Source organism: Epinephelus moara, chromosome 19 (assembly GCF_006386435.1).
Source record: "Epinephelus moara isolate mb chromosome 19, YSFRI_EMoa_1.0, whole genome shotgun sequence".
Lineage (NCBI taxonomy): Eukaryota > Metazoa > Chordata > Actinopteri > Perciformes > Serranidae > Epinephelus > Epinephelus moara.
The window spans coordinates 5,070,236-5,089,557 of record NC_065524.1 but is presented as its reverse complement, the minus strand read 5'-3'; the positions used below and the strand labels follow the sequence as shown (position 1 = coordinate 5,089,557).

Sequence of the window (19,322 nt, the reverse complement as noted above, 5' to 3'; positions counted from 1 at the left end):
AAGCAGTCAGAGCTACAGGCTACAGTGAGGCTAAAAACAGAGTTCATATAACGTTTTTCGAAACAACTTTTTATGTCGGGGCTGCAGCACACTTGGATCACTACGGATCAACAGTATGGAGATACTTTGTGGATTCAATTTTGTGTTCTTGGACGTTAGTCTGGGGCGCCGTCTGCCATTAGGTGTGCTGCCCGTTCCCCCTGTCAATCTCCGCAAGGGATGTGAGGACTCTAAAACTTCACCAGGGCCTCCGTCAGCATATGGGTGAGTAGATAATGGCTGAATTTTCATTTTTGGGTGCACTATGCCTTTAGTTAGGCAGGCCAAAAACAACAACCACCACCTTGCCGCCCCCTGATACTGTACTGTACTAACAGGATTTACTTCAAAAGCATTGAAATTTGAAATTACAAATGGTGTGTGTGTGTGTGTGTGTGTGTGTGTGTGTGTGTGTGTGTGTGTGTGTTTGTGTTTATTGCAGCCGGGTACACCCCACCGGCCTTGGAAGTCCTACTTTGACCTGATCCTGGTGGATGCCCGCAAACCTGTGTTCTTTGGAGAAGGAACAGTGCTGCGGCAAGTCGACACTGTGAGTGTGCACTATAGAAGCCTCCACTGACCAAACACCATGCTAACACCATTACTAAAATATCATTTGTAAATTACAATTGGGCCAAGCTGTTGGGCCACATTTTTGTTGTATGAAGAAGATAAATACATACTGTATACGAGTGTGTGACTCACGCTTGGTTTCTTTCAGACTACAGGTCGGCTGAAGATTGGCACATACACGGGACCTCTTCAGCATGGTATTGTTTACTCTGGAGGTAAATAATGAGCTTTCTTAAAACAGCTGGTCATTTTTATGCCTCTGGGCAAGCAATAGTCATGGCTGAAGGCATCATGTTTTTGGGTTGTCCATACATCTGTACATCTGTTCATCTGTCCCGTTCTCCTGAGCGCAGTATCTCATGAACACCAAATTTCTTTAGATTTGGGACAACAATGGACTCAACAATGAACCGATTAAATTTTTGTGGTCAAAGGTTAGGCTCATTGTGACCTTGTGGCCATTTCATTCTCATGAACGCAATATCTGCAGAAGGCCTTGAAGAAATTTTCTCAAATTTGGCACAAATGTCCACTTGGTCCACTTTGGTGTTCAAGGGTCACTGTGACCACAAATAACACATATTTGACCATAACTCGAGAATTCATTTGCTGGTTACAAAATTTTACACAAATATCTATTCGGATAAAATGATTACAATTTATATTAAAAGGTAAAAGGTCAACTTCAATGTGACATCCTAATGTTTTGCGTGAAACTCTTTTCTTGCCAGTACTTAACATCATATCTCAGGAACACAGGAACAGAAGGGGATACATTTGGTCAGATATTGAATGGGTGATTCTAATCTTGGGTGTCCACCTTGAAACTGTGCTGATTGTATAGATCCTCTGTGCTGCCGGGGGGAACATGCGTATGAAGCATCCATGTTTTAGAATTTGTAGCTTCTTTGATGCAACATACATATTTGAAGCATTTTCAGCTGTCATGGCTACATATGAGTCTGGATAGACATGGATGTAAACTATAACAGCAGTTTGACTGGTTCGTGGAGGAATACAACCGTGAGGTGGTAATTCTAGTTTTTTTCTGGATTGATTTGCTTCAGAAATTAATATATTCACACAAACACCGATCAAAAATTGTCTAGAGGTGATATTTGCTTAATGCTTGTAAATCTGATCATTTCTCACTTTAAAGTAGCAGATTATGATTTATACCTTTAACCCATTAATTACAGTACATGGCTTTAAGCCCAGTTCTAACAGTTGTACACAGATTAAACTAACTGAATTTTCTGATGCTGATAAAGGTTTGTATACATCTAACCTATATTACTTTTGCACTTTTGATCAGCTAAGAAATACAAAAGTAGTCACTTATAGATGTTGTATCTGTTTATTTTAGATGGTCCAGAGTGCTGACTTGGGTCCTTAAAATGATAGTAATAGATTCGGGACTGAGCCTAAAGAAACCAAAAGTAAACACTCCATGAATCACTTCCTTGTGCAGTACAGGAATAGAAGACCTGGGGCCTCATGTACAAAGGCTTGCGTGGATTTCCTACTGAAACATGGCATACGCTTAAATCCAGAAAACGTTGTACACACTAAAACATCCACATGTATGAATCTGTGCGTACGCATGAATCCAAGCACATTTCCTTTGTACATCCCAATCAACGTGGAATTGAGCACACATGTTGAAGTACCTGACCCCTCCCTGTCCACTCCCCATTTAAATATGCAAATCATATTTAAATTGGCCCTGCACCTGAGATTCCTCTCTCTGCACAATCAGAAAACTAAAACAAAAGAATGAGACGCTACTCACTGAAGTGGAGGTGCACAAATATGTACTTTTTGGAACGCTGTCCTCTGGCATCAATACAAAACCCAAGAGGAGTGAGTGGGAGAGTGTGTGTGAGGCTGTCAATGCTGGGGGGCAGAAAAGCGTACACACGCAGAATAAAAAAGAAGTCTGACATTAAGGTGGACATGAAGCGGAGGACAGCTGCCCACCGCCAAAATGTGGCCAAAACAGGCGGTTTGAAATAAATCTTTTGAATTTGAATTTAAACATGCCAGTATATCAAAGGTGTGTTAATTGTTCATGTGTCTCTGATGTGCACATCACTCTGAGGACTAATTGTTTTCACATTTATTTATCATAACAGTTTCCCAGCATCACATCTAAGTGTCACCAAAGGATCAACAGCGGTAGAAATGTGTGCACGCCAGCCATGAAGTTGGCGTGAGGCACCGCACATTTCCACGGCCATTTCACTCTTGATACATCTGAACTTTGCCGTGGAAAAGAACCCTTTGTACATGAAGCCCTTGATGGGCTGACTCACACAATGAGTTGTTAAACTGAAGTGTGGGCAGCATTAGTACCACAGACCTGTAATGTAACACTTGAATCTCAGCTATAATTGCAGCTTTATTGGTTATTGCTTCAAGGGGTTTTTATAGTGTGGGTAAAACTTAAAAATGCCATATTTGTACTTCAGGTTCTTCAGACATTGTGTGTGACTTATTGGGCGCTAAAGGAAAGGACATCATCTACATTGGAGACCACATTTTTGGTGACATCCTCAAATCCAAGAAGCGCCAGGGCTGGAGGACTTTCCTGGTGATACCTGAGCTGGCCCAGGAGCTGCATGTTTGGACTGACAAGAGCTGTGAGACTGGACACAAACACACCCATGCACACATGCACATATAGCTTTCTAACTACTGCTTTAAATTAAACACTGTTATTTAGCAGTAACAAAATGTAAAAGAGCTGTTATGATCAGGCTTCATTAGAAATTCAGTTATTAAACTTTTAATAGTGACATTAACAGCACTCCAATACACTACCATTCATGGCAGAAAATGTAACTGTTTTCTGCTGATTTTCAGTGGTCTGTATTTCGCAAGGTATAACCAAATGGAACAATCTGACCATGAATAATTCACTGAAGCTCAGATCAGTGCAAGGCCCACAAATGAAAGTTGAGACTTTAAAAACAGACATTCCTCTGACAGCTGCAGTAGATCATTGTTTGCATGCTCCTGTTAAAACTGATCTAAAATAAAAACCAGAATAGAAAGAGCATTCATTGTTTTTGCAGCAGAGAGCTAAGGCTTCTGTCCTCTCTGTCATTACGTCATGACCTTACATTACCATGTACCTTGGAGCAGAGTTTTTATTTTTGTATAATCTGATGAAAGAGATGTCAGATTTTTGTGTTTTGTTTTGTTTTTGGGTTTTTTTGTAAATGACACCATTTTAATACTTAATCATTTTTTATGGTTTACATGATTTACATAACCTTTTAGCTTAGGTTGTGCAGATTGTAGGAACATGAATCATTTGAAGATACTCCAAGAAATGACATCACAATAAGCAAAAATACAAATGTAGGCACTGGCAGACCATTTCTGTTGCGAGTTCAAAGGGTTACAAGTCTGTTAAAAATGCTGTCTCATTCTGAGAAGGTCTGGTTATTAAAGATTAAAATCATTCTAAATGCACTAATGTAAGTTGTTGTTTTTCAGCCATATTTGAGGAACTTCAGTCTCTGGACTGCTTCCTCGCAGAGCTTTACAAGTGAGTATAAGGCCCAGATCATCTGCAAAACCGCACTGCCTTTTTTTTTTCATCTTAATTGAATGCCACTAGTAAAAACCAAAAATGTTTGCTGTGCTTTTTTACTGCTGCCAGGCAACCAACCCATCTCCCCCTTACCCCAACCTTCCTGTGTAATCAATCTACCGTTTAGTATAATTACTGAATTACTGAAGTGGACAGGCAGAGGGTACTTGCTCTAGCTCTGGTTTAGGGTTTGTTGGGCACAGGGAAACAGAGATCTGTGTGGGTACATGAGACCCTAAAAAAGAGGGTGGATCACAGGGAGTACCACCAGCTGGTCCAAGAGCTTCTCCTCCATGATGGCCGTTTCCAGGCATAGTTAGGATGAATCAGGATCAATCAGGGGCAGTTTGACAACCTGCTGTCTATCATCGGGCCCAGCATATGTCCATTTGTCCTGCTCAGCAACTGAGCACCACCAGTTTCTCCTCGATTGTTTATAAGTCGTAAACTTGCTGTCGTGACCACCACAGGAGGCCTGCCTCTCAAATCATCTGATGGGACAATGAGAAAAAAAGGAAATGCTTTTCCGCTCTGAGATTAAGTTTTTTCAACAGAAGTAATTCAGAGCGCTCTGGCAAAAACTCCATGCGCCTAGTGTGCAGAAATGCGAGGCACGTAGCAACACAAATAGTGAGAAAAAAAGCTTAATTCCCATGAAAAACATTACAAAAAGCTGCCTCCAGCTGCTGAAACACTTTCTGTGTGATCGCAGCCTTAATCAATTTTTTTTGTGTCTTGAGATGTTTTCTTTAAAAAATCTTACTGCACATTTTAGAGATTCTGGTGGGGAAAGAAGAAATTACAGAAATTAGTACCTGACATAAAGGTTTAAGTGAACACTCATTCAGGTGCACACCATGAAAGTCATAACAATTATATTTCTCTCTGTTTAAATAGTCTGTGCTTTGCAGGTTTAAGTTAATAAGTCAACGGTGTGGTAGAATTGCCTGTGCACACAGTGACTCAGACTCTGTATCATAGATATGCTCTGAATGTTGCATACTAACTAAGTAAATGAGTGTCAGTTTTCACTTCAGTGTATGAAACTGACCTGGGCTGTATGATTTCTGTTTATGGAAAGGGTAAAAATTGGCAGCATGTCATTTAACCTTCCCTTACACTTACTTACACTCACACTTGTGTATTGTCCTCAGGCATCTGGACAGCAGCAGCAATGAGAGGCCTGACATCAGCTCACTGCAGAGACGCATTAAGGTACAGCACCTTCCTGTCTTTGACTTAAACAGAGCTCCACTAAAGTAGAGTCCACCAGAAGTCAACCAGTATGAAATGTTGAAAAATAATCATTTAAAAGCTTATGTTGCTGATAGTGACAATATTTGCACTATGACTTTGGACATCTTGTAGGATGACCATCATCACCATATACATTACCCCACAGTTATCATTGCATATTTGTATGTAACAAAAAAAAAAAGAGATTAAGAAATAATTAATTCAAGAATTGTTGACTTATAATTATAGAATAGTTGATATATAGTTATAGAATAAACATATAAATGTGTTATAGATTCTACTGATTATTTTACAACAAAAGAAGAAATAAACATGATTGAGATGGATTTGCCTTTTTCGAGGGCATATATAGCAAATGGCACTGTTTTTAATTAATGACAGTTCTTTGAACACAGACATATTTTCAAGGTGGCAATCATGCATAAAGGGTCTCTCCACCCCACACATTCTTGGAGGGCCCACTCTCTCTATGGGCCCCCCTACCTCATGGGCCCCAGGTCAACCGCACTGCCTGCACTGTTTTTATTTATGTTTCCTGGTTTCAGTCAAAGTTGAATCTCCCAGCTGAAATTTCTATTTTTCAACCTCCAAGTGTTCCAGAGGGCTGTACCACCAAATAAGATTAGCGGGTTATTAGGGTAATGCTGCGGTCAAATCAAAGATTAAAGTTAAATTCAATAAACCAGAGAAAGCTTGAGCAGGGGACTAAGCTAGATGATAGTCAATTGACAGCATAAGAAGAGCACATAGTTAACCAACCACAGCAGACAGCACAGTCAAGCAGAGACAAGTAAATATACTCAGCCTAATTCCAGCAGTCTTGAATTGAGTTGCCACAATAAAATTCAGTACAGTATTATTTACCCCATTAAGGGCTATGGTATGAGCATATGACCTAAGAGGTTCCACTCCCAGTAAAAGATTTTTCCTGCTTAGGAATATTGTCTGCTGCCAAAAAGACAAATCATGGCTGGCAAAATCCTCAGGATTGCAGAAACATATCAGACATGTCTCTGTTTCCACTCCAGAAAGTGACCCATGACATGGACATGTGTTATGGCATGATGGGGAGTCTCTTTCGCAGTGGATCCCGTCAGACGCTGTTTGCCTCTCAAGTGATGCGCTACGCTGACCTGTACGCCGCCTCCTTCATCAACCTGCTTTACTACCCCTTCAGCTATCTGTTCAGAGCTGCTCATGTGCTGGTGAGGTTCACTCAGGGTTCTTGTCTCCTGTACTTTAGGTACTTGTGATTTGTGGCATCACATTTCAAATTCTCCCTCCCAGATGCCTCATGAGTCAACAGTGGAGCACACCCACGTTAATATCATCGACACAGAGTCACCGCTGGCCACACGAAACCGCCACGATGTTGACCTCAAGGAGATGGAGTGCAAACGACACCAGCTGACTCGATCCATCAGCGAGATCCAGCCCCCCCACTTCTTCCCTCAGGCTCCACAGGAGATCACCCACTGCCATGACGAGGATGATGATGAGGAGGAAGAGGAGTAGACAAAGGGAGAAGAGCAGAGGAGTCTGCAGATGAAGCTCGCTGTCACATCTAGTACATCCTGTTTTCATGTTTAAGTTGATCTTTGAGCCTGGTTGGTGAAGAACAGGTACACTGAATTGACGGTTTGTGATATGGACTACTGTAAGTTCCAGCGGGCTTGCTACTTCCCTGGTAGCTGCACCTGAAAGTTAGTTTAGATTCATGTAACTGTTATTATAAGATTAAAGCAGTAGGGTGGTTAAGTTGAAGTGTGTTGTTAGATCCTCGTGGCTCTGCCAGGTTTGTGTAAGGACGAATTTTCTGCTTTTATCCAGGTTATTAGGAGTCCAGGATGCATCCAGCTCACTGCCATGCTGCTTACTCCTGCATCATAGCTCTCGCTTTAATACGTGCAAAACACTGAGGTTAACCTTAACCTGTCTTTAAGGAGCTATCCACCAATCCCTCTAGAATGTTGCAATCGCAACAATTAACGCAAATTCAGCCAAGTGTGACCTTGCAATTTTGTCCAGTCACAGTAACTTAACTGCAAATTTGACTATTTAAAACAGGAAACATTTTATTATATTATAGAGCTGCGTGCAGCGTGTTGATTTGCTCAGCATTTATGATTAGACTACTGCTGCAGGACTGGAGCTCTGTGCCTGGAATGAAGTCACACACACAGTGACAGGGCTAATGTTACCCAACAGTTATTAACAGGTTTAACAACAGAGTCGAGCCATTTCGTTGTCGATGTGTGTTTAACAGCTCTGGGTCGGACATTAACTGCTGCTGTGAGGCTTTGGCCCAAGTAGCGAAGTATGACAAGTAGAGATCAGATCACTTTGTGCTGTTCAGCGGCGATCAGCTTTTGCTGTCATCCCTTTGCCATGAATCCTGGCTAGACTTCTATCCACCATAAACCTCAGTAACACTGTTGTGACAGCCATGTCAGTCACAGACTTTGCATATTTGGGACCATATTGTTTTTGAGGTGTAATTTTTTTTCCACTTCCAAAGAATACTGGCCAAATGTAGAGATGTGATGGTGAGGTATTTCAGCGCAGCTAGAAGGAGAAATAAATATTTTTAACATCCACAATAAATATCAGCTGGTGTGAAAAACATGTTTTTTCACCTGCAGTAGCCTCAACAGATCCGCTGTTTGGATCATCCTGTGTTATTGACTTGCCTCTGTGTTGACAAGCAACAACCTTTCATCCCCTTGTTTTGTTTTTAATTTGTTTAGGTTTTTTTTTTTTTTTTTTTTTAAGAAATTATAGGAAATGAAGGGATTAAAAGCACACCTGGGGGAGGATTTTTACTTGAAGAAAATTAAACTGTAGTTTGTGTTTTAAACACAGCTGCTAAAAGTATCTAACTGTTCTACACCATTAGAGTGTTTTCTGTCAAGCAGAGTTTGCAATGCCTGCTATGGTGAGGTGAAGTCAAAAAGAAATTGTACGTCACAGCTATTGACACTGGATCAGAGAAACCTCACCTTCTTATTTTCCCTGTTATTCCCCTCACTGTGTTGTACGATAGGAATTCCACAGAATGTAAATGACCTCTCACCTTTAAATCCTTACTGTTCTATAGTCTGTGTTTATTATGTGTAATGTAGATAATACACTCTGCACCTACACGGTTACGGCCTTATTCATCCTGCATTGAGTTGATACAATGAGTGTGAATGAGAGAAATGGTTAAAGTATATTTTGAATGTGAATGCTGGATTGTTTTAATCTGAACACAGGTAAAAGTTATGACAGGTGAAAGCTATGGAAGCCCATTTCTTCCAGATGACATGAACATATTTAGGTTAAAATTCAAACAATTTCAAACTCAAAGTCAACATTATGAGACCCTGAAGTATACGAGAAGTCAATATTTTAACCCAATCAGATTGACTTGACAAAATTTAGAATTATGTGATAATAAGCACGTCACAATTTGGAGTCATCAGGTTTTTGGCTATAACTCAGTTCATACACTAATTTTAGCAGTATTCACACAAATATCTCAGAGGATAAAATGAAGTGTTGACATTTTATATCAAAAGCTCAAATGTCAGCTTCACTGTGTCATCATAATACAAGAACACTTTTCTGGGCATTACTAAACACCATAATGAAACTGTGCTGATTGTATAGATCTTCTGTGCTGTTGGGGGGGGGTGAAGCATCAGTGTTTTAACAGACGTGGATGTTAACTTTGAGTGCAACTGGACTGGTTTGCGAAGGCATACAAGCGAAGCGGTAATTTGAATTTTTAATGAACAGTTACATTTTTAAGTCCAAACTTATGAGATAGTCAATTAGCCTGGAAATCCAGACTCAAACCTAGAAAGATTTTGAGTCTGGCCCTCACCGATACACCCTTCCTACCCAAGGGGCGGCACTAACTGAGGCAATACAAATGCCGCCACACGCAATTGGATAGCATGATGGCCAATCAGAGCAAAATACAAGGTGACATATTCATTGCACTAAGCCCTATTTGTTTGCCGACCAGTGGGGCTTACTGATATATTATGCTTTTGCCGTATCCTGTCAGCAAAACAGCAATAACGTCCCTCCTGGAAAGTAAGGCTTCTAGGGCAGTCTTCTGTTCTGTTCAGTGTAGTTGGGTTAGCGTTTCTTCCAAAGCTAAATCGAATAGACGCGGTCCTTCGGCAACTGCCATCTTGGCTGTTTACTTTTCGACTCCTATGGCGCAGTGCTGTTCCAGAGCCTGCCTCCATCAGATAGACTGATCTGATTGGTCCAATTTGCGATTCAGTGCGCTCTGTTCGTTGGGGCCAGATTCCCGTGCAGTGCAAATTCGAATTTGCAAGGGACGGGGCATTTGGATTTCCAGGGTAATAGTCAATTGTAATAATGAGAAAATTCAAATAAAAAATCTGACATAGTACTGTACAATTCAGAAATTGAATCGCACTGACATAATCTTATCATCCCATATACCATAATTTGATTTTATTTTTGTTATTTGGAAAGCTTGGTGTATGTATCTGTCCTGGCAGTGATGGTCTTCCACAGAGAGGGGAACATGCTGTTACTGTGCTGTCACTGAGTGCCAAAGTGGGCCTGTCTCCATATGCATCACACATACTGTCAACATGATCAGGGTGCAATAGTTAATTTTAGTGTGTTGAAGTGCTGATAAGGTTGTTTTTCTTTGAGTATTATTATGTTTTTATGTTACTGCCTCGATTTCAAAAGGACCTGTGATTTAACAGGAGGACCTGTTTTCTGATCTGCTGGAGTGAGCATGCAGTATTGATGCTGAGGTGAGCTCTCTGACTCACAGTGGGCTAATCCAGCCTTTTTTCACTGAATGTGTGATTCTGCTGTTTGTGTGTTGTTACATTTCTTTAAGTTGCCTCATCTCACTTGGATTGAAGAGTCAGATTTTTGACTTGTTTAAATACCTGAAGACGGCTGATTGTTTTACCTTATTCAGGCCTGTTGCACCTTCGGATATTTCTCTTGTTATTTGAGTGTGGGAGCAATATTGAAACACAAAGGTTTCAGAGTGGAAACAGCACCACTGATTTAAGTTTTTCACTCTGTCATATTCAAGTCATTTCAGAAGAGTTGAGCATGTCCATTTGCTGTCAGCTTTGAAGGCTAACGTGGACTTTGATAATTGCACACACTCAAGTGTAAAGTGAACCAAATGAATGTTTTTGTTTGTTTTTTACCAGCAATGGTTAATGCATGCATTGAAGTTGCATTTTTCTTTAGTTAAATTTTGAAATATTGCCTTTGAAGAATGTTTGAAGCAGTGATGCTGCAGCTGAGATGGTTTGATTACAGACTGATGTTTGTAATAAATTTTCTGATCTGATGTTGTTTGTCTTTATTTTGCTGTTATTGTCTACCATTTACATCTGTGAGGAATGAAATTCTCCTGACATGATTTCTGCGGCCCAAAGCTGCCACTGACTAACATGGCTGCTGATTGTTGGAACAAAGTTTAAGAGTCAGAGTTTTTATAAAGCTTTGAAATTTGCACCTTCACTGTAAATGAAATTTTAACTGGGGGTGCCAAAACTTTTGCATGCCACTGTGTAACACTGTTGTGTTTCTGATCATTTAGTGTTGAGCGCTTTGGACTGAAGTCTCTGGGTCATCCACAGAGGGTCACTGTGGGACTGTTTCCTCAGTGGAAAACAGCTCTGAGTGACAAAGGCAAAACCTGAATGAGTGTAAAATGAGTGTAAAACCTGAATGAGTGTAATGCAGATGCTTTAATACAAAGAAGGAGCACGTTTGATGAGTTTGAAAATGATGTGAATCGTATGCTATGTTCTTCAAGGTCACCAATCTCAACCCAACTGAACTATGGGGGATTCTGGCTCTCTTTCCACTATCATCATCAAAACAGCAAAAAGCTGCTTCACAGTTTGCTCTGATGAAAATCCTTGAGCTATCTGTGTGGGAAATAACCATGAGCCTGACCCGTCAGCACAAAACAAAATGTTCAGTCCAAAAGTCCTGAGGTGAAAAGATTTGTGAGAGGCAGAGATATGAGGTGAGCCACTGTCCCTGGACTTGTATCTTGGCAGACCTCGCAGCTCTGATAAGACAATGTGCTGTTGTGGGGAAAGAACATACAGTAGTTTAGACTCAAGGTTTATGAATGGAGCTGAAAATGGCTGGGAAGCGTGCAGGAGTTTACCCCCTCCTGACGGGGTTGGCTCTGTGTCTGAGACATAGGGTGGGGGGGGTTAAGGCAAAGAGACATCAGTGATACAGGTCCGAGGTTAACTTAAGTTTAAATCTGGAGAGAAGATTTAAAGTGTTTTTGGAGTGGTTAGACAGCTAATCCTTCATTTAGATATCAAGAGAGACCCAGGCACAAGGATCCACAGATACAGTATAACCACAGATAAACGCACACATTCCAAAGGAGAGAGTGTGTCATCCAACAGATTCCCAGCTGAAGTCAACCTGGATGTGAAGTCCAGTTATGCTGATTTTTCTCAACTGCTGTTCCCAAACTCAAGAAGAGTTTTGACCCTCATGCTTCCAAATGTCTGTAATATTTAAAAAGCTCAGAACAATTTGATATGGATTACTGAACACACCAACTGGGCACAGACTCAGGGGCCCAAGTGTTGTGGGCCCCCTGGCCTTCACTTACTAAATGTCACTAATATTAACACGTATCGACCAGGAAGAGACTCAAAATGACCACAAAGAGTTGCAAAGGAACTGCAAAGAGACACAAAATTTAAAAAACCTGACAAAACAAACATAAGGAGGCACAAAACAACCAAAATAGATACAAAAAGACTACAAAGGCATGCAAAGGAATGGCAAAGAGACACAAAATAACTACAAAAATGGGCAAAAAACCCCACAAAGAGACACAAAACAACCACAAAGACTAGTGGGAACTACAGAGACACAAAATAGTGACAAAAATTGGCAAAACAACTAAAAGAGACACAAAACAACCTAAAAAAGCCCACAAAAAGACGACAAACACATGCAAAGGAACAGCAAAGAGACATAAAATAACTACAAAAATGGGTAAAACAACCACAAAGAGACACAGAAAGATAAATAACAACCAAAAAGAGATGCAAAGCCATCCATCCATCCATCCGTCCATCCATCCATCCATCCATTTTCATCCGCTTATCCGGGGCCGGGTCATGGGGGCAGCAGGCCAAGCAAAGCACCCCAGACATCCCTCTCTTCAGCAACACTTTCCAGCTTCCCCTGGGGGACCCCGAGGCGTTCCCAGGCCAGATGAGATATATAATCCCTACAGCGTGTTCTGGGTCTTCCCCGAGGCCTCTTACCAGTGGGACGTGCCCTGAACACCTCCAGCAGGAGGCGCCCAGGAGGCATCCTGATCAGATGCCCAAACCACCTCAACTAACCCCTTTTGATGCGAAGGAGCAGCGGCTCTACTCTGAGCTCCCCCCGGATGTCTGAGCTCCTCATCCTATCTCTAAGGCTGAGCCCAGCCACCCCATGGAGGAAACTCATTTCCGCTGCTTGTATCCGCGATCTCATTCTTTCGGTCACTACCCAGAGCTCATGTGAGGGTTGTGAGGGTTGGGACGCAAATGGACCAGTAAATTGAAACCATGACGGACCCGCGCAGCGGCTGCATCACTGCAGAAGCCGCACCAAACCGCCAATCCATCTCGTGAGCAAGACCCAGAGATTCTTGAACTCCTTCGCTTGAGGCAGTAACTCTCCCCCAAGCCAGAGAGGGCAAACCACTGCTTTCCAGCAGAGCACCATGGCCTCAGATTTGGAGGTGCTGATTCTCATCCTGATCGCTTCACACTCGGCTGCAAACTGCCCCAGAGCTTGCTGGATGTCACAGTGTGATGAAGCCAACAGAACCACATCATCTGCAAAAAGCAGAGATGCAATTCTTTTTTTTTTTTAAGATATTTTTTAGGGCTTTTTAGCCTTTAATGTATAGGACAGACAAGCATGAAGGGGAGAGAGAGAGAGAGAGGGAGTGACATGCAGCAAAGGGCCACAGGCTGGAGTCGAACCCGGGCCACTGCGGCAATAGCCTTGTACATGGGGCGCCTGCTCTACCACTAAGCCACCAGCGCCCCAGCAGAGATAAAATTCTGAGGTCCCCAAACTGGACCCCTTCCTCCCTCTGACTGCGGCTCGAGATCCTGTCCATGAAAATCACAAACAGGATCAGTGACAAGGGATAACCTTCATGAAGGCCAACACCCACCAAGAACGTGTTTGACTTGACAAGTATGCAGACAAAGCTCTCACTTTGGTCATACAGGGACCAGATAGCTCGTAGCAGCAAGCCCAGTACCCCGTACTCCTGCAGTATATATATATATATATATATATATATATATATATAAATAAAACAATGTAAGCTAAAATAATATAATATGACCTAATATAACACATTATGATGTAATATAACACGATATAATACAACACAGTATCATAAAATATAACATCATATGATATGATATAACATAATATAATAATACACTATGATATAATACATAATATAACATAACATAACATAACATAAACCAATATATCATGATAATGACCTTCATAAGAATAATAACTGATAACATATATTGCATTGAGGGGTGAGGCCAGACCGGGGCATCGGGAGACGAGCAAGAGGCCCCCACACCAGGCCCCAAGCAGCACGGCCGGGAGCCCCAGCGGGAGACAGGCGAAACAGGCCGCCTTTATCTTAATATAACAGTGTCATTATCATGATTACCGTTAAGAAAGATAAATAAATATTATAAATATTATATCAGACCTTTGCTCAAATAAATATAAATATTTGAAATAAAATAAGTAGCAATAGTTGTGATGATGATATGATAATAATAATAACAATAATAACAACAATAATAATAATAATAACAACAATAATAATAATAATAATAACAGTAATAATAATAGTACTAATAATAATGTGTGAGATCAAGAAAAGAAAAACAGGAAAGAACAACAATAATATCTTCATTTAAGGGAATAAGTAAGCGAAAAATAAATAGAGGTGTGTGTGTGTGTGTGTGTGTGTGTGTGTGTGTGTGTTCTTGGGCAACTTTATAACAATATACTCAAGGGTTATTATTGTTTTTTTGCCCAATGACGAAACTGCCTACCGCATCTTTAATTTCTGTCATGACTGCGTGTATTTGGAATAAGACCAGTTTCTCACAGTCTCTCTCTCAATAAATGGATGAATCAAATTTATCTTGTACATACAGCAGCTATGCACAGCCCCATACTGGGACGGAGATCCCTGTTTCCTACATATTAAAACTAATAAGTCCTATATGTAACTGGAAATTCCCACAAGCGCACCAGCATCTTCTGTCTGTGTGTGTGTGTGTGTTAAATTGTGATGTGTTTTGGGATGTTAGGAATGTGTGCGGCACTAGCCCAGGCCCATCAAGGACAGGAATGGGGACCATCTTTCTGTGAAAACTGTTATTTTGTTGTTATTGCGAGCAGTGATTTTTTTTCCATAGAGATGTATTCTGAGAGAAGATTGGTCCAGTGGTTGATGTTTATTGAGTTTTTTGATTTCCAGTTTAAGAGAATTGTTTTCTTGGCAGCAGTTAGAGAAATGAGCAAGCTGTTCTTGTATTTGTTTGGTATGGTGATTACTGAAGTGTCTTGTAGTAGGCAGAGCTGTGGGCCTCCTTCCTCAGCGTGACGGCCTCCCTCAGCGGGTTCTTCGGTTGCCGCCACGACAGGCACCGCCAACCTTCTGACCACAGCTCCTAGCAGCCGCCTCCACAATGGAGGCTTTAAACATGAACCACTCAGACTCCATGTCCCCAACCTCCCCCGGGATGCACGAAAAAATATTTCGGAGGTGGGAGTTGAAGACCCCACAGACAGGGGCCTCAGCCAGACGTTCCCAGTTCACCTTCACTGCATGTTTGGGTTTACCAGGTCTGTCCGGCAGCCTCCCCCGCCATCTAATCCAATTCACCACCAGGTGGTGATCAGTTGACAGCTCGGCTCCTCTCTTCACCTGAGTGTCCAAGACACATGGCCTCAGATCTGATGATACAACCACAAGGTTGATCATCGATCTTTGGCCTAGGGTGTTCTGGTACCAGGTACACTTACGAACCTCCCTTTGCTTGAACATGGTGTTCGTTATGGCCAGTCCATGACAGACATGACATAGAAGTCCAATAACACAACACCACTCGGGTTCAGATCAGGCAGGCCGTCCCTCCAGGTTTCTCCGTCATTGCCCATGTGAGCGTTGAAGTCCCCCAGGAGAACTATGGAGTCCCCAGCCAGCACCACTTGCAGGACACCGCCAAGAGACTCCAAGAAGGCCGGGTACTCGACACTGCCGTTCGGTGTGTACCCACAAACAACAGTCAGAGACCGTTTCTTAGCAACCCACAGTCACATCGAGGTGACCCTCTCGTTCTCCAGGGAGAACCCCAACACAGCGGCGCTCAGCTGGGGGTTTGTTAGTATCCCCACACCCACCCGTTGCCTCGCACCCTGAGCAACTCTGGAAAAAGCGAGAGTCCAGCCCCTCTCCAGGAGTTTGGTTCCAGAACCAGTGCTGTGCATGGAGGTGAGCCCAACTATATCTAGTCGGTACTGCTCCTCCTCCTGCACCGGCTCCGGCTCCTTCCCCACCAGAGAGGTGACATTCCACATTCCCAAGAGTCCGCGAAGCCAGGAATCAGCAAGGCCCCGCCCCTGCCTGCCCCCGACACACAATGCACCTGACCCTGAGGTCTATCCCTGTGGCTGGTGGGCCCACAGGGCGACAGCTCCATGTTACCTCTTCAGGCTGAGCCCAACTGGGCCCCATGGCCTAAGGCCCGGCCACCAGACGCTCGCTGGCAAGGTGAGGTAGTTTATCACCTGTGTATGGACAGTAGGCCAGATGGTCTTCAAAGACATTGACCAAATCATATAAGAACCCCATCTTGTTTCGTGTGTTCTGTACCGGTTACTGAGGCTTGGTTTAACTCAGCAATCTCAGTAAAAATTATTAGGTATACAATATGCTGCCTGTTAGGGTTATTAGAAGAATTGATCCTTTATGTAGCTGTTTCAAATAACTTTGCTTTATTGCTGAACTATCTCAAATCTCTGTTCTGCATCCATCCTTCAAAATACAGCAGTTTAATATGAACCTGTATTCTGCTGACTTACTGGGATGTCATTAAAGGCCAGTATGTATCCAGCCCTGGCACATGCCTTCAGCTAGTTCATCAGCAACAAATGCTCATCATACTGGTATGGAACACGAGCAGCATGAGGTAACAAGAGTCAGCAGCATGACCTCAGGGACGCTGTCACGGTCAAGCAGCTGTTTGGCCGTCAGGCTGCTGATAAGTTTGTCCCTTTGCTGCTTATCAAGGGTCTGAGCTGATGATACAGCCAGTGAAAGGTTCAGCTTTGTCAAGAAATGTTCTTTTTTTCTTTCTTTCTTTTTTTTTGTTAAAGATATTTTTATGGGCATTTTTGCCTTTAATCGATAGGAAAGCTGGGCATGAAGTGGGGAGAGAGAAGGGGAATGACATGGAGCAAAGGGACGTGGGTTGGAATCGAACCTGGGCCGCTGCAGAAACAGCCTTGTACATGTGGCGCCTACTATATCCACTAAGCCACCGACGCCCCAAGAAATTTTCTTTTAATTAACCTTTTATAACTTTTCATTTTCTGTTCACTGGCTGCTGTAAACGCCACCAAAATGATATAGTCTTTATCTTTAATCATAATTAGTTAATAAATGGGTATTTGACACTCAGCTTACAAGTCTTTGTCTCATGTCATGAGAGTTGTCTAAAATTAAAAATGGAAATTATAAATATTAAATCAGCAATCAATCTTTTCAAATGCATCTCATAAATGCAAATAAAACTAGACTTGCAAGTAGGTGCATATGGGTCACAGCACCTGCCACAACTCTGAACTTACTTGTCTGGAGGGCACTCCTGCAGCGCTATGATGTGCTCCATCCATGAACACAAAGAATGTGTCTCTGCCAAAACTGTCTCCAGTTCCCAGTATCCTTTTATCTCTTTAAAAAATGGATAAAGAATGGGAACAGATATTCACAGAAAATAACAAAACTACCAATTCCTTATATTTTCACTTTGAAAATAAACATGAGATACTTCTTGACCCCAGAGATTTTTTGAAAATAGATCAAGCTCTTGGTGCTGGAGGAACTGTAAAGAAGATCATGTTAATGATTTACATATTTTCTTCTCGTGTTAAGGAAATGGTGGATGGTGGAACAACCCAAGCAGCTGTGGAGAACAAAATCTAGTGAGTCCTGTGTTGTTAGCTGCAGGGTCTGAGGAAAATGGACGGCAAGGCGGGGGTCTTTGTGATGGCTGTGCCAACAATATTTCCTTCAGAGGACTTTTGTCCCAGCAGGATCTGGAAAAAAACGCCATTTTCAATAGACTTGACAACTGTTACAGTGTCTTTACAGGCCTCACTAAACAATTCATCAGACAGTTGCAGCTGATTCAGAACACTGCTACTTGAGTCCTCACTTAGATCAAGAAAGTGGATCACACCACTCCAGTTCTAAGGTCCTTACACTGGCTTACTCTCTGTCAGAGAATCGATTTCAAAATACCACTGCTGGTAAATATACACTGAATGGTTTATGGACCATATATGTTTCTGACCTTCTCCTACAGTATGAACCATCCAGACCTCTCACGTCTTCTGGGACAGGTCTGTTTTGTGTCCCTAGAGTCAAGAATAAACATGGAGAAGTAGAGTTTAGTTTTGATGCACCACATGAGGAACAAACTCCCAGAAAACTGCAGGTCTGCTGCAACTCTCAGTTCGTTTAAATCGAGGCCGATGACTTTTCAGTTTGCTGCTGCCTTTAAATAAATCAAATATTTATCAATTTCTTACACTGCGCTGTAACTTTTATTCCTGTATTTTAAACCTGTCTTAGTCTTGTTTTTATCTTCTATTCTCTATTATTTACTGGTGTATTTAATTGTACGTCCTTTGCACTTTGTCTCGATGCTTTTGATGTTTAATGTAAAGCACTCTGAATTGCCTTGTTGGAGAAATGTAATATATAGATAAACTTGAAATGCCTTGGAAAGGCTCAGTACTTTGATCCACCTTAAGTGTGTATATATTATTATATATATTATATACATATTTATAGAGAGAAAGGTATTCCACAGCTGAGGACCCTGGCACCCTTAAAGCCTTTGAAAACTAACAGGTAACTGCTGCAGGGCGCCAAGATTTGTGGCATGGTCACTTAACAAAGGCCCATACTGAATCTGCGCCTGCAGAACACAGATTTCAGAAATATAGATGCAGCTTGTAAAATGCATGTTGTCAGTCTCCTACACCTTGTGCATGTGTGTAACAATAATGTGTTGTATTCAGTTAGCATTAAAATCAGAAATGTAAAAAATAAAATTAGTTAATAGACTGTTAATAGATTGGCAAATTGATTTTTGTTCTCTTTGCTCCATATTGAGCCTTCCATTTTAATGGCCATGTGTTTTATATTTTAAGTGTTTAAGATTAAATTAAATTTATAATTCAAAGTTTCTACTAAATCTAGTAAGTAGTTCTTTTAGCCTGCTCGAGGTAATTTTTGGTTTTAATGTATTGTGTGAGTTTATTTTTGTTCAAAAACAATTGTTATAATAAATGTCTATCACATTATGAGCAAAAAAAAACCATTCTGCAGAATTCTTCAGATTTACATTTTGGATCACCATTGAAAACAATGAAAAAATCTGTAGATTCTATTTTGGCATAGTAATAAGTCAGAACACTCATATTACTTCAGGACTGCAAAATTAGTAAATATTGTGTATTT

The 19,322-nt window shown here is 41.5% G+C and overlaps 1 protein-coding gene across 4 annotated transcripts in view; it reads left to right on the top strand.

Moving 5' to 3' along the window:
- nt5c2a (5'-nucleotidase, cytosolic IIa) overlaps positions 1-10,820 on the top strand; it is a 38,241-nt gene extending 27,421 nt beyond the window's left edge. For 3 of the 4 annotated variants that reach the window (XM_050070694.1, XM_050070695.1, XM_050070697.1), the window contains 7 exons: positions 482-589; positions 761-827; positions 3,084-3,254; positions 4,117-4,168; positions 5,368-5,428; positions 6,499-6,675; positions 6,758-10,820. In XM_050070694.1, coding sequence (XP_049926651.1) covers positions 482-589; positions 761-827; positions 3,084-3,254; positions 4,117-4,168; positions 5,368-5,428; positions 6,499-6,675; positions 6,758-6,985 — 864 coding nt within the window. In that variant the 3' untranslated portion in view covers positions 6,986-10,820. Of the gene's footprint in view, positions 1-481; positions 590-760; positions 828-3,083; positions 3,255-4,116; positions 4,169-5,367; positions 5,429-6,498; positions 6,676-6,713 lie in introns of all 4 variants that reach the window. The other variant, XM_050070696.1, reaches the window with a different exon arrangement.
- Positions 10,821-19,322: the final 8,502 nt, after the last annotated feature.